The 16,589-nt window shown below is 43.0% G+C and overlaps 1 protein-coding gene across 2 annotated transcripts in view; it reads right to left on the minus strand.

Annotated features, from left to right (window-relative positions):
* Positions 1–16,589, minus strand: part of ltbp1 (latent transforming growth factor beta binding protein 1) — a 108,713-nt gene that overhangs the window by 37,605 nt on the left and 54,519 nt on the right. For both annotated transcript variants that reach the window (XM_029520884.1, XM_029520883.1), the window contains exons 6-9: positions 11,392–11,625; positions 10,187–10,488; positions 8,846–8,948; positions 492–551 (exon numbers count right to left, since the gene is read on the minus strand). In XM_029520884.1, coding sequence (XP_029376744.1) covers positions 492–551; positions 8,846–8,948; positions 10,187–10,488; positions 11,392–11,625 — 699 coding nt within the window. The remainder of the gene's footprint in view (positions 1–491; positions 552–8,845; positions 8,949–10,186; positions 10,489–11,391; positions 11,626–16,589) is intronic.

The following is a 16,589-nucleotide window of genomic DNA, read 5'->3' on the forward strand; positions in this document are numbered from 1 at the left end:
CAGTTCATAGGTGAAAGTGAGCACAGCATTTTCAGCCAGCATGTTTTAATAGGCTGTTAACAACTGACTTTGCTGATCTTTTATTAGTGTGTTTCACTTTTTTCTCCTCCTACCAAAACCCCAGAACCTTATATCACAGCGCAGGCTTTAAGCTCAGGACAGGAGACCTGAGAATTCGTCTACTTCTTGTTCTGTTTTCAGTCTTCAGAATATACACTTGTATGTTTTTGGGTAATTGTAGGGCAGTAGTTGTTTGTTCCTGTCTTGTGATGCTGTGATGCTGCTGTTTGTTGTTGTTATCTGTGGTGTGTGGGATTTTAGGATAATGACTGTTGTAATCATACTCAGACTCACACTATGTACATGCAAAAGCCCACTATGGACAAAGGCCAAAAATCAGTGACAATGGACTGATCAATCCATAGTCTGTAGTAAACCTACACCAACCCCCCATACAAAAAGTTCCATGAGACTAACAACAAAGGTCTTACCTTGGCAGTGAGAGCTGTTGACTCTCTTGTAGCCCTGAGGACAGTCTATCAAAGGGATGGCTGCAGAAAAAGTAAGACAAGGAAGGAGGAAGATGTCAGTCTGAACTGGAGAACTGGAGGATCTACAGTAGTCCTTTCTCTGGTCCATCAAATTTGTCTACTTAACACCTAAGGAAAAATTATTCTGTGATCAATATTTTCACCATTATTATTCAATTTATTACATTTTATGTTATAGTGTTTCAAAGATATTTTATAATTCTCCATTCTGGCTGTCTCATTTCCTATTCAGATCCCAGCAGATAAACAGGTTCATTAACACATGGTGAAATGTGGTAAAATTGTTAAGGCTGCCCTGACGTTCAGAACCAGGAGAAACAACACTTTGAGAAGAAGGTGGAGATGAGGAGGAGTGAGAGCTGGATCTCACCTGCTCTGTAAACCATCCTGTTTGTGTGGTAACATTGTACAGTCTGTTTTTCTCTAATTGGGACGAACATTGAAAAACAAATCATGTTATTTACTTGAAACTAGCGACTATCTCATCAGGAATATGTTTACATCAATACAATGAGATCTATTTTTATAATCAGTTGAGTTTATCCCTGATGGCTTTTCCTTAGTGATTGTTGCAGAGTGTCAGGGGCATTATACTGCTGATATAAGGGAATACTGTTTCCATGAAGTGCCGGACTTGCTACATTGCAAAGTCACATCCACATGAATGCAGCACCCAAGGTGTTCCAGCAGAGCATTGTTCAAAGCATCACACTGTCTCCACCTTGTCTTATTGACATAATGCATCCTGGAGCCATTTTACCCACACACATGCAACAGACCACATGACGTAAAAAAAACTTTCTTCCATTGCTTCATGGTACAATTCTGTTGCTTATGTGTCCATTGTATGAACTTTTGTTGGTGGGCAGGTGACAGCATATTTTTTGAGTTTGATGACACAGTATCTTGTAACAAGATTAAAACTCTGTGTCTTCCCCGCTAAAATTTCTCTTAATATAGATTAATATAGTTAAAAAAATGGAGAGGAAAAAAGCAGGGGGTAGAGCTAGAAAGATGTGACGTGGTCTATAATGACCCTTGCAAGACAGCTGGAGACCTATATCACAACAAGGAAGCTGATCCTGGAGGGGTGTCAGCCCCAGAATCTGAACAGATGTGCTGACCAGCTGTGCTGGAGTCCATAGAAAGTTCTGATGCCAAAGAGTAATCTCAGTTCCCAGTAAGCAGTTTGGGTGACACCTTCTACAGACTTTCAGTCACTGGCTCCCTCCTCTGGACCCCATATCCCCAGGAGGTCTACCTTTCTGTCCAACCTCCAAGCTGTCTTCCAGTTGGCTTTGTCACTTTGTGACACACGCTGGGCCATCTACCTAGTGTCTTCTGCTCTTGAGCTGTTCCCCTGAGATCTTCAGCTCCAATCTTCATCTTCCTACTTACTTGCCCTTGGACCCTTGGCTGATCATCAGCCCCACAGTAAGCACTTCCATCTGACCTTCATTCATTCTTCCACTTTGGATGAAATGGCTCCCCTGTTTGTTCTTTGCCAGTTCTGTTTCAGTTTTGAACTTCATTACTCCTGCAATCTTTGTTTTGTTCTTTAGTTTTTCAACTTACTTGTCATCCTATCTGTGAGTGAACTTGGTATTTATTTCCCATTAAAAGCAGCTTCACCCCTTCAGCCTTTTTCTATCATTTGAATTCTTTGCTCTTGAGAACAAGCCAGTAGCACAGTTCACTTAAGGCAAAAACTTTGTAAATAACGCTATGACACTGAACCATAAATGCGTGATGTACTTAAGTAAATTTATCAGCTGGATGTTCCTGAACTAAATGAACATTAAGTATCATTGACTTTTCTCCTTAGGTTAAACCAATTTTAATTCAGGTTTAGAACAGTTGATCAATTATTTATCACTGGTACAACATTAATTGGCATTTTTTTGGCAATAATAAATCATTTTTAATCTTGGGTCTCCTAACGTGCTTGTTACCATGTAAACTGATGTTTTTTTTTTTTTTTTTGCAATTTACAAATTTCATTTCTATTTGTTTCTACTTGATTAATTTCTTGTATTTGTATGTTGTATACATCATGGTAAATCTGACTTAAACAGACTTAATAATAAATAACAAATAAAGACACGATTCGCTGTGTGAACAGTAGATTATTATGTTATTGTGTTTTTTCAAATCAAATACTATTCATCACTCTTGCATTTTTTGTTTTGTTTAGTTTTTGGACTTACATGTCATCCTATCTGCGAGTGAACTTGGTCTTTTTTCCCATTAAAAGCAACTTCACCCCTTCAGCCTTTTTCTATTGCTATCTTCTTTGCTCTTGAGAACAAGCCAGTGGCACTATGTTTTTGTGCTTTTTCAAATCAAATAATATTAGATCAACTATATGTGTATGTGTTTTTTCGGTGTGTGTATTCTGTGATATATTGAGTGGGTTTATGAATTTGTTCTTAAACACTTTGGATTAAACCATCATCACTTGTGCTCATCTGAACAGCAGCTCATATTCCACACTGAATCACCTCATGTCCTATATCCAATAGTTCCACTCATATATCAGGCTTGAATTCATCATATATATGCAGGTTATCAGATCAAATCAAATAAAAGTATATATATGCAAAATATGGTGGGATGTTGCACCTGGCGACCTTTACAGTCACCCCGCCCTGCACCATCTGTGGGTCAGCAGCCGTGCTCTCTCCTTTCCTTCTTCCGTCAGGGCCCCACCGTGGTCCGCATACCATGAACTGTAAAAATCCTCTGCTGCTGTAACATACTATATATTTACCATGCATCCTAATGACTCAGATGAGGTGAAAAGAGCATATACAAAAAAGAAAGCACATTTTTGTTTGTGCTAGCATGGTGATATTTGCTAAATGGATTGGTTTAAAATGTTCTGTTTGGAGCTCTTGAGGACATGGGGCATCTTTAATGGCCCATAACTATTAGTGAAATATCAATATTTATACATTATCATGCTTTACTTGGGCACTAATTAATAAATGTACTTGCACTTTGACACTTTTTTGGCTGAGGTCTTCTACCAATCCTGTCACATTTTCTTTAGCTTTTGTTTAAGTCAGTGAAGTTTTGATGCATTTCTGTGTTAGCAGACTCACTCACAACATACATGATGATGTCTGGCAGATTTCTGGAGAGGAGGGCACCAAGATTGTTGCTGCATACCCCCCTGACACTGGGTAGCTGCACCCCTGCTTAGCTTCACATATTGTGTTATTTTCCTTTTTTTGGTCTGAATTTGTCCTCATAGTTCACAGGGTGTCAACATTGTCGGAGATTGATGCAGTCATAGTCTTGCAGCTAAATATTTTATTATTTCAGTGTGTGTATGCGACCATCAACAGCCCTTCCTGGAAGCTAGTTTGTGATCTATATTGAGTGAAATGACCTTTGTGGGACAGGAAGGGCAGTGCTACACCACAGTGAACACAGGGAGGAATGAAGGACAGAGAAGATGCAGAAGGATGGACAGGGGAAGGGAAGTAGGTGGAGCTGGTGGAGTGAAGGATGGTGTGCTTTTCCTGTTACCTCATACTGGATTAAGAGAGTCCAGAGGGTTTATGTGAACTGTGGAGAGATGGAAGTCCAGGTAGATGAAGATGTCCCAAAAGAGGAGCTGAGTCAGAGATAGGGTATATAGTGATGGGATGAAAGAGCAGCACCACTGGACCACCAGAGCAGGGAAGGATGGCCCCACAACCCCCCGCCATTCCCATCTGCCACCGACCTCACACACCTCAAGCCCCAACCCTCTTCCCCCAGATGAGCCAGAGGCACCCTACCGACCAAAGAGACCCACTTGGAGGCCACCCGCCCGCAGATGAAGGGGCATGTCACCTCAGACTGGCCAGCACTGGACTGATAGGGGCCACCAATGAGCCATCACCGACTTAGCACCACACAGCGCCAGCTGGCAGAGTCCATCCACGAGGACGTGGAAGACCCCGGGCAACCGGCCAAGCTGGGCGTTGAAGGGACCCGAGGCCACCAAACACAAGCACCACCCCACCACAGAGGACTAGGTCCCCCGAACCATGCCATGATTTGTGAAAATGCCCCTTATACCATGCTTCTTCAATTCCCATCGAGGAAGCATTGTCCTGTACCATGATTCTGTGACTGTGGAAATGGTGTGGTACCACAATTAAGTTTGGGAGAAAGAAGAGGAGGGAGAGGGAAAGTCAGAGGACTGCAGTACATCTCTGTCCTCCAGCCTACCTGGACAAAGTGCCCCTTACACCCGCCCTGAACTATCCCCCAAAGTGTGGTGCTTTAAAATCTTGTGTACAGTGTATGTGGTGTACCTATCTGTCATTGTGGGCAGTAATGTAGTGGCAAGTGTGTGTGGTGGGTGGAGCATGATTAGGAGGCAGAGAAGTGAGGGCCCGGTCCCCAGCCTCAGGGGACCCATAGGTGGGGCGGGTGCCAGAGGGAATCCGGAAGTGGCCAGCTGTAAATGGGCACCCACCCCCAGGAAGCACAGGAACTCCAACTACCACAAGCCCCCCGGCTACAGCACGCTGGAGACACAGGACACACCCATTGCTACACCAAGAAGGAGGAGTGGCCACCTCTTCCCCACAGCCATCGGCGGCAGAATGGGAATGCCACTGAAGAGTCAACCCTGGGGAGCAGCCCTGAGCCCGCATACAGGGGCCCCAAGATCCCCCAAGCCATCCAAATTAAGGTTCAGAGAGTTGCTGAATGCAGCCCATTTTTTTGTAAAGAGAGCCAATTGTTTTTTGCAGGTAGCAGATATTTTCTCCAATGATGTATATTGAGCAAGAAGGTTCAGCCACTGGGTGATGTTAAGAGACTGTTTATCTTCCCAGTTAACTAGGATAGTTTTTTTGGCGATGGCTAGAGCCACAAGAACAGATTGGGATAGATGGTTAGGTAAGTTGGTTGTTGTTAGGTCATCAATAACCCTAACCCTACTAGATTGAGGAGGAGAAGGAGGAGGAGAAGACACAAATTCAATAGACAATACTTCTACTCTGTTTTGGGCAGGCAACCACTCTGATTGAGGTGCAGAAGAAAACTGTTAAACTGCAGATCTGCCTCCAGGTGTGGACTTAGGAATGTCAGTTTTAACTTTCTAGTAAATGTGGTCAGATTCGTTGAGATGAGAGCAGCCCCCTCCATGGTGGGATCGATGCCATCTCTCCTAATCAGACCAGGGGTCTGTATCACAAAGCTGGATTTCAGCTTAGTGGGGTAACTTCCAGGTTAACCCTGGGATTTAAGCGTCATGAAGGTGGTTTACTTTCTATCAGGATATGTTGCCTGGTATGTTGGTAACTTAGGAATGCCTAACCTGCTCCGGAGCAGATTAAGTTCAGGATAAGAGCTCAGATGGTATATAAGACGGCCCCCCGACTAATCTGTTATCTTGGAAAATGACCTACCCGTTTGTACACAAGCACAACCCCACTGATGTGGGTGGTAGAATTGTAAGAAGAGCTCTGAAGAGACAGAGGAAATTCGATGACAGAGTTATCTTGTCTGATTTTCCAGACAATGTTCTGTATGAGAGATACAGATCCGCATGTTGCTCAGCCATATGCAGGAAACAACAGCTTGCTGACAGCTGACAGAGCTCCAGACTGGATTTGTTGCGCTGCGGTTCTTTTTTTCAGGTTTGAAGTTTTTCTCTTTTTTTTTTTCTGCCTCTTAAAGCAAGTTTTTCCACTTTCGCTAAGTGCTTGCTCGTGGGGTGTATCTGTGGGGTGGATCTGTTGGGTCTCTTTGGATAGTTTTGTGGGGAGTTTGGTCTAGACCTGCTCTGTGTGTGGGGTGCATTGATGTTGTGATTTGGCGCTGTGTGGGAAAATCTGATTTGATTTGTGTTTGATTTAATATGCTTGTATTCTCTGTCAGGCGACTTTAGGTGATCTGAAAGGCGCCATATCAATAAAATGTATTATTATTATCATTACAAATAATGCTTCAAGTTTAAATTTGCATTATTGGTATCATATATTTCAAATATGACTATATTTAGACTGATTAATTCTAACTTCAAATGAATAAGTCTTTTCAAAGACACATTGTTGCATCATTGACTCATGCTCCTGCAAATGCACTATGCAAAAAGTTTGAGCAGTGTATGGCAACTGTACACTGAATTTTATCTTCATTATGTTCTGAAACTGTGTTCTGTGATACTCATCAAAAACCTTAATGAGTATCACATAACACAGTTTCAATAACGTTTGTTTTTAACTTTAGGGCAGTTCAGAGGAATGCTTCTGGGTGAGAGAGGTTACGCATTCCACCCATATTTGATGACCCCCTAACCTAACCCTGGTGCAGGGCCACAAATCCAGTTCAATGTGGCCTTCTCCAAACCAGTGTCAGGATTTTGATGACCTCTGGGGGCACCAAGGCCCATTTGAGCTGTCTCTGTGGGCTGAGGATGGCCCCAGACTGGGCATGCAAAATAATTTCTTCATGCATTGTCCTACACAATATAACAACCACCCAGAAGGAGAGGACCACTCCTGCCAATTCCTCACCCCCTGATGTGGTAGACTCCATCACCATTGATTACCCCTCAGGGAGGACAATAGGAGAGGCTATAAGTGAATTTTTTTTTTAGTTAGGCATGAAAAGTGTGTTTTTCTTCTTTTAATTTCACTGTTCTGTTCTTTTTTTCCCATTCCTATAAATTCTTCTGATCTTAATTTGTTAGAATCTGTATCAATGTTCAAGCTCAATTTTTTTTTCTTTTTGTAAAGTGCTGCCCCAGTGTAAGCCCCCACCAAGGTACACCAGGGTGTACAGGAACGTACTCCTGAGTAGGAGTTCTCACCCCCCATTTTTGTTTTTATGTCACAATTATTCCTATGGTCTGCAAACAGTATCAAATCATTACCTTTGTAATCATCCTACAACAGAGACAGTGTAAAAAAAAAAAAAAAAAGAATTACAGCTTCATACAAGTTGGTTATAGCCCACAACATGGAAGCATAAACAGCTTATAAAATATTATATTAGACCTACTGACCACTTTGAACTATGTTCTTATATTTGTTTTTTCATTTGCTCCCAAGTTGTTTTTGCTGCACAGGGTTGCAACTCAAATCAAGATTCAAGAGGTTCAACTGAAGGTCAGCCCATCCCAAATACACGGGACCAGCTAGCTACACCACCATAAATGACACCCCAGCTATGGTAAGGAGCTGCGCCTCCAACTCATTAAGTATCACCTCCGTGTCTACAAACAACCTGCATTCAAGACATTTACCATTATCATTAAAGGAGGCAGAGGAGTAACTGAACATGAAACACACAGTGCAGGAAAAAGTGAGCGCAGAGGAGGGAGAAGGAGAAAGAGGAGAGAGAGAAGGAGAACGACAGGCCATTGCTAATAGCTAAGCTAAATTAGCAGAGCTAAGGAATTCCCGGAGGGATTTAGAGTGAAACAAAATACTTAATGGTTAGTTGAGTGAAAATTAAGTGGTGACAAAGTGACGAAGCATGCGGCACACAGCTTAAAACGCTGGATGTCATTTTAAACACAAGAATGGCTAAATGCTGCATGTTTTGAATCACTTTATGATAAAGATGAGTTAGGGTTGCGTACCCAGCACGTAGCCTTAGACTTTAGATACACCTGTACATTGAACAGGTGTATCTAATGAAGCCTAGCAATCAGCAGCATAACTGACTTTCAACAGCAACACATTGGGAAACACAGGCAATAGGCCTCTGTTCCCATACAATTAATTTAGAAAAGAGATGTCCACTACATTCTGAAATGTAGCTGCACTCATAATTGAAGTCTACTTTACTCTCAGTGCAACCTGATTACTGACATTTTGGTGGGTGATGTAAATGTATTTAAATGTATTAGAAACAGGTAATGTAGGAACCTGCAGCAAAAATTAGGGTCTGCAATGTTCTGTTTAGATCACTTCTCTCTGACTGAAATGAGATCATTTTACTGACAGTGAAATCAACTGGGATCATTAATCTATCTTTATGTAGAGTGTAAAGGATGTGCAAAAACTTGTTTTGACATATAGAACCATGACACCATGACACATCTCATTATCAAATACTCAGTTACCAAGTGTGCCCATGTGAGTTGAACAGATAGGTACAGTAGAAAAGAGTGATTTATTACCAAGACATGATAATACATGATAACACAGCTGCTGAAGATGTGGCTTTTAAGAGTTCTCCAACTCTGACATCACTTATGTTTAGAAACTGTTGTTTCAACAGAACTACTGATGCACCCATAGAGGAGTTAAGTGTCTACACCCAAAAAAGGCACTTACATGGTTTCTTTGGACACTTCTGGCACTTATGGAAGCCCCAGGATGTCCCAATGGTCCCACAGCACTGCTCTTGCTTAGTAAGACCTGGAAGAGCCTTCCCACACTGTGGAAGGACGAGGGTGCGTTATCGTTTTTATTACTACCAAACTATATTTATCTTCTTTCTGCTTCCTCAGGTGACACAAAAATCAAATGGACACATGCAGAACACGCCTCCCTCACTGACACACACTGATCAGGCAACCCTTGCTCTATAAAATTTGACTTGGTGATGGAATGTCTTTTACGTCAGCTCCAACCACAAAGTCTAAAGCATCATAAACAAATCTATTTCTACAGCCAAAAAGTCTTGTTTGTGCTGGAAAGACTGAAGGAGTTTTTCAGTTTTGTTTGTACTGGCTGCACCGGGATAGATGCTTTTTTAGTGTCTTTTCATGACTTTTTATGGCACATCCTCAAAAACCCCCTCAGGAAACATGTTCATTCATTTGTTAATTCATTTTCTACCCCTTATCCATTTTCAGGTCGCTGGAGGGTGGGGGCTGGAGCCAATCTCAGCTCACATTGGGCAAGGGCAAGATGCAGCATCAACAGGTGGCCTTGTTCCATTGCAGGGTAAACACATAGAGAAAGACAAAGGCCCACACAAGCGCAGAGAGAACATCCTAACTCCACACAGAAAAGGCCCCAGGGCCCCAGGAACTGAACCAGTGACCTTGTTTTGAGGCAACAGCGCTAACCAATATACTGCTGTGCTGTCCAGAAAAATTTTTCTTTGTATGAATAGTGACTCTTGAGGTGGTTTAAAATTCCAGTTCCTAAAGTTCCATTACAGCAGGCATACAGGATATTTGTTGACCCTGCTGTAAAATGCCACCAGGGGTCGTAGTTGGTCCATGTAGTTTTTTTTTTTTTTTTTTTTGAACTTAACTTGAACATAGCTGCTGCTACACTGTCCTATTCCAAAGGCTCTTTCCCATTCAACCAACTAATGTGTCCACCTTTTCTAGCGAAACAAAAACTCCAATGGGTGGATCTTTCACAGTTCAAGCTATCAAATGATTCACTGTGTGCTGGTAATGAAAATAATATGGCAGCAAATACACAAACTTCAACCCTGACAATTAGACAGATGTAATTAATCAGTTTTGCAAACAGTACAGCTGCCTAGAACACCAAGGGCCTTAAAGCCTCAGGTTTTTGCAGAAAAATGTTTAGCAATGTTAGCATTGTGAGGGTTCTTTGGTAACAGCAGCAGAGCTTATCTTAAGAGCAGGAACAGCTAGTGACACAAAACTCCACCATAGACCAGACAGCTTTGTTCCAACAACAGAAATGTACCTGACTGCTTGTGGTTTCCTGGAAGCAGCGCCCCAATGTGTTTTTAGAGGTGACTGGTTGGTACTGAGGAACCTGGTAGCCATGCTGGACAGGGTAGACTATGTTGTAGCCATGGTGCTGAATCTTCTGGCTGCTCTCTGTGTGGTGGTAGGTGTAGCTAGTCGAAGTGGAGGAGCCAGTCTGTGGCCCTTTCAGCTGGTGCCCTTTGTTGTGGTAGTTGTCCAGTTGAGATACCTGATGGACCTGTACCGAGGCTTCTGGAGGATGTTTTATGTGAATGTTGACAATGCTGGGGTTGAACACTGGAGACACATGGGACAAACAAGAGTAATAACATGAAGAAGAAAAATCAAGAAGGAATATAGAAAGAATGCAGACAGTGCCTGATCTAAACCTTAAAGATGGGCAACTGGATCCACTAAAGCTGTGGCGCAACTAAAAAAAACTCATGTTCAGTTGTTTTATGAGGTCAGCTGTGGCAACTAAGTAATTGGGCAGACAGCCCCTGGTTGGAGAGTCTGGAGAACAGTTTCTTCCACATTGTTCTGTCCCAAAGTTGGCTGGTTTACTTTGTCACCAAGAGCATACAGAGAATACCACGTCTGTGAATAACCTGAGATGTATATGTCTGATTCAGATTATTTTCTGATCTCTCCAAGTTTCCTGTAATTCCCAGGTAAAGAAACATCCAAACAAATAAAAAAGGTGGTGTTTTGTTGCAACATCACATCTCAGAAGTCCTGACAGTGGTTTTTAAGGGTCAGTTTCTGAATACAGACTGTGAGGTTTTCTGTGAGGACTGAGACCTTTGATACTTTCACTGTATTAACAAAGAACAAAAGAGAAATGGAAGTCAAATAAAAGACTGAAGTGCTCATCACTGAATGAAAAGATAATTTTTGTCTAATCACGGTCTCATATTAGTGGACAGTGAAATTGATCTGTTGTTTGAAACATGTTATCAGTGTTTAATCCTGTTTCAGCTCATTTAGCACTATTTATCTCCACTTTCCATGAGTCCTGACCACCATTCAGAGCTGCAGCACAGCCTTTCCCTGTGTGACTGTGTGCTAAGTAAATGTCCTTTAGAGAAAGCTGATTGATAAGGAAGAAAGACGTTTTATAGCTTCACTTTTCCACCTTTATTCCCTATCTTGATCACACAACATTTTACCATCCCACTGACATCACTGCCTTTTGCTCACCAGAACTTTGGCCATTGCTGTTAGTCAGTGGCAGTGTGTGTGTGGAATGGACTTGTGTCTGGCTGTAGCTGCCTGCTGTATGCTGGTTCTGCTGGTGTTGCTGGTGTTGCTGGTGCTGCTGGTGCCCGTTGTTAACTGGGATCTGACAGAACTTGCCGGTGAAGTTTGGAGGACACTGACACTTGTCTCTGGTGCTGCATTTTCCTCCATTCATACATGGGAGGTGACACACCACTGAGGAGAAAACAGGGAGGCAATCATATTTATGTTCAACAACATCATACAAAGACACACACACTGAGACAACAGCCCCAACATTATCATGTGTGAGTATCAACATAGCTGTTGATCAAAAGGCTTGAAGATACTGGGAGACTCCATCAACTCATCACCATGGGGTTCACAGCAAAACATTCATTACATCTAAAAACTTTCATTCAGTTCAACATCTTACAGGGTTATGATTCAACTTGTCACCTCCCCAATGATGCTCCATCATCGTGGGTATGTTTGATAAAAGCTATTTGAGTAGTAGGAGAAATTTCAGTGGTTGGAAAGACTTCAAGTTAATTGTTAATTTTGAGCAGTCTATTCAGCATAAAAAAATACTAATACTTGAATATTTACATTCACAGTGTACTCAGCAACATCATCACTAAGACATCAGGAAAAACTCACTGCTGCGCATGATGGCACATATGATGTACAGAAGGTTCATTCGTTCATTCATTCATCTTCTCACCACTTATCTGGTTTCTGGTTGTGAGGGATGCTGGAGCCAATCCATCGCAGGGCCAACATACAGAAATAAAGACGAACAACCACTCACATTCACACTCCCTCCATGTACCAGAGCCTCCTATACCTGACAGAGTAGTTCCACAGCAGTGGATTAAGTAGCTCCCAACCAGCAAACGGAGCGAGTGGCTGCAGTTTGGCCAGGATGTGTCCAACATTATCCATGAAAGCACCAAAAAAGACAGATCACACCAACTGATAAAATCCTGCAAGACTGGACCATGGCTGGATTCATTATTGTGCAACAAACTTACAATGACTGTGTCGTCAGCAAATTTTAAAATGTGCCTGTTTTCATAAAGACTCTTGCACATGTTTGTGTGCAGGATAAAAAGTTAAAGGGAGAGAACACAACCCTGAGGTGAGCCAGTGAAGGAACATTTAACTACTGAGTCACTACTCAGATAAAATGCCATTCACTTTCACTCTTTTTGTGTTCTATCTGTTAAAAAATAGTGTTAAAAGCTGATGAAAAATCGATAAGTTAGTCTAAGGTGGGTTTTGTTCCCCTCCAGATGCTTGAATAAAAGGTTTAGCAGGGTAAGTATGGCATCCTCAACAGCTATGTGGGACCTGTGCAGTCCTCCCTAGATGTTCTGACTTGACAAGTTTTTCAAATTATTTAATTAAAAGAGAGGAGAGGGCGACCGGTCTAAAATCATTCAGAGTTTTAGGTCTGTTGACTTTAGGAACAGGGATAATCTCCTCGGCATCTTTTGCTGACACATTAAAAATGTGATGAAAGATAGGGCTCAATTCTTTTGCACATGACTTAAATGAAATACCACTGATTTTATCAGGCCAGGGCTTTTATTTGTTTTTACAGAGGAGACACTTTTCCACTTCTCTTTGTTCTAGTGCAAAGTGTTGATCATTTTTAAGATCGTCTCTCAAACTCTTAACTTCTTTGCTGAAGTCGAACTGGTCAAATCGTAGATAGAATTTACTGGCTAAATCACAGTTTGACCCAAAACCATTGATGGTGATGTAAGTGCTCTTCGTATGTTTTATGCCTGCTATCGTCTTCATACCAGACCAGGCAGCAGAAAGGGTACTCTTTGCTAGTTTGCTCTTTACTTTGGATTTGTATTTCTGTTTTGCCTATAAAATTTCAGTTCTCAGCTGTCTTTTAGCTACTTGTTGTTCAGCAGGTCCCCCATGGGTGAAGGAGAGCTTCTTCTGCTGTAGATGAGCCCTGACTTCCTTGGACATCCATGGATTATTATTTGGGTACACCTTGATAGTTTTAGTGGGAATAATCATATTCTCACTGAAAGTCACATAAGAACAAATCACATCGGTGAGTTCATCAGTGTCTGTGCAGGAGTCTTTAAACATCTCCCAATCGGTGCAGTCAAAACATCCTTGGAGACAAGAAGTTGATTCCTCAGACCAGATTTTGACCTCTTTTGTCTGTGTTTTTTCAATTTTAGTACCATTTTGTATGTAGGAAGAAGAAGAACACAGTTTTGGTCAGCAGACCCTAGTGGAGGCAGCCGAATTGATTTATAAGCTTCCTTAACTGTACCATAGCAGAGGTCTAATGTCTTCCCCTTCCTAGTTGTGCAAGTAACATACTGATAAAAATTCTTTAAGGACTCTTTCAAAGACACATTGTTAAAATCTGCCAGTATGAAATGTGATGCTTCAGGTGACGTGGACTGCAATTTCTGCACTACTACCGCTTGCTGCAGAAGGCAGATATGCTTTGGGGGGAATATACACTGTTGAGATTAATATCCGGGCGAATTTCGGGGGCAGGTATGAGTGACACTGACAGGCGTTCCACGTCAGAGGAACAGAGGCTTTCCCTCATTGTCACAGAGCTGCAGTAGCACTTGTTGACGTATACGCACACGCCCCCTCCCCGAGATTTCCCTGTCATCTCTGCATCCTGATCCTCATGGAATGGGACTCCAAATCCATCAATACAGAGATCGGTATTCGAGTCCTGCTTTGTAAACCAGGGCTCTGTGAAAGCCATGACGCAACAGTCAAACATTTCCTTGAAGTTTGTCTAGTTTATTCCGCAGTGACTGTGCATTCCCCAGTATCAGCGAGGGCAGGGGGAGGCGTGTTAGCTGCCGCTTCTTCAGGCACAGCCTGACCCCTCCCCTTTTACCCTTCTTCCTTCTTTTAATTCCCCTTGTATAATTGTTGCCAAAGTTCACACTGACATCTCGTTGAATCTCATCTGGTAACTCTGTCAGATGAAGTCTGGTGTTAGCCCAGCAATTCAGGTCTGTGTGTTCCACTGCAGCAGGAAATTCTAAGCATATTTTGTCCTTGGACAAGGAAGTGCAACCCTGCTGAACCCCAACAAAGAGGTTGCTGAAAGTCCGCAAAGTCCACAAACTGACAAGGATGGACATCTCTATCACAGCAGATCAATGGGGAAACGCATAGAAGCACTAGTCCATAATGATCAAAAGCATAAAAATATATGAACCATTCATAAACCTCATCCCCAAAACAACAGTTTAATCAGAAGGAACTAAGTCTAACGGAGGATGAAAGAGTCATCAAGGCAGCTCGGTCAGCATCTACCCCACGCCCCAGTGTACTCTACCTCGTTTATAAGCAGTGCTCAGAGCTTCTCCGGCACCTCTGGAAGATCTTGAAGGTGATTTGGCAACGAGGGAGAGTTGCTGAAGGGGTTTGGATCCCCAGAGAGCAGAAGTCAAGAAACATTGACCAGTTTAGGACAATTTCACTGCTGAGTGTTGAAGGGAAGGTGTTTTTAGCATTGTCTCTAGGAGGCTGACAGAGCTACTCCTCAAGAACAGCTACATTGACCCCTTGGTGCAGAAGGTTGGGGGCTGAGGGTCACTTCTGGGTCAGAAACATCAGACTGGCATCACCTTGAAAAACAACAACAGGCTGTACCACCTCTGTTATCCTTTTCACCCTAGTGATGAACATGGTGGTAAAGTCAGATGAAGTGGAATGCAATTCCTAATCTCAGGATCATTCCATCCTTTACAGAGATCCCGCCACCATCCAGAAGTCCACACAAGAGCTTGACACTTGGCTCACCAAGGTTGACAGGTCTGATCTACCTGGTAGATTTAAAGCCTGGATTTACCAGCACTCCAACCAGAGTCTGCCCAGAGTCTTGTAGCCCCTGCTGGTCTACGCAGTCCCAATAACAACAGCTGAGCCCCTTGAAAGGAAGGCAAGTAGATTTCTCTGGAAGCTTTCCACACAGCCTCACCAGTATAACTTTGTACAGGACACCTGTACAGTCTCCCTCTCTCTCTCCCTCTTTCAACCCAACCAGTTGAGGCAGATGGCCGCGCCCCCTGAGCTTGGTTCTGCCCAAGGTTTCTGCCTCTTAACGGAAGTTTTTCCTTGCCATTGTTGCCAATTGCTTGTTCATGGGAGTAGATGTTGGACCTGCTCTATATGTAGTGCTTTGATGTAACTTTGTTAAGATTTGGCGCTATATAAATAAATCTGATTTGATTTGACAAGCAACGCCTTGCAGCTACTGTTCAGTGGACTCAAGGAGGAATTCATGGTGGCTCACATGTGGGAATTCTCCGGGGATGCTAAAGTGTCAGCAGCTGGCATCGCCATAAGGACAGGAAGTGGAGAGCAGAGAAGGTAGTGGAGGTTGCAGAGTCATGCCTGAGACAAAAAGTACTGGTGGGCACGGTGGCAATTAGCAATTGGCAATTAGAGTGAGTCCATGTATACTTCCAAAAGACCCAGGTCTGCAAGGTCCAGGGCAAGGAGAGACACAACCTTCTCCAGGAAGAGGACCAAGCAGGTGTGGAAGGATATTGACTGAGCAGGGCAGTAGGACTCCAGCAGCAGGGAAAGTGAACCAGATGGGAGAATACACTGCAGCACAGGATCACCTGGTCAAATGTCATGCAGGCAGATTTCTGTTGTGTCTGGTTCCTGGCCCAGGCAGTCTACAACACCTTACCAACCCCAGAAAAACTCCACATCTGGGGAAAGAGTGAGATGCTCTCCTGCCTTCACCAGGTGCTTAAGGCAGTTGCTGAGAGTTTAGCTTCAGCCATTAATACCGGAAAACACCACCACACACCAAAGAAACCTTCATCAAAGCTGGAGAAACAGCCCAGACTCAGCCAAAACCAACAACAGACCTCCACACAGCCTCTGATTGGCAGCTACAAGCTGACTTTGGAAAGTGGCTGACATTTCCACAGCACATTGCAACAACTTCACTCTGTCCAGACATGATCACCACTTCAGAGGCCCAAATATACCTGATCATTTTGGAACTGACAGTGCCTTGGGAAGAGCGCATTGACGAACCCAACAAGAGGAAACACACCAAGTACCAGGAACTAGTGGAGGACCACAGAGACAGAGGCTAGAAAACTTTCTATCAGCCCATAGAAGTTTGCTATATAGGATTTGCAGGA

This window comes from Echeneis naucrates, chromosome 15 (genome assembly GCF_900963305.1).
Source record: "Echeneis naucrates chromosome 15, fEcheNa1.1, whole genome shotgun sequence".
Lineage (NCBI taxonomy): Eukaryota > Metazoa > Chordata > Actinopteri > Carangiformes > Echeneidae > Echeneis > Echeneis naucrates.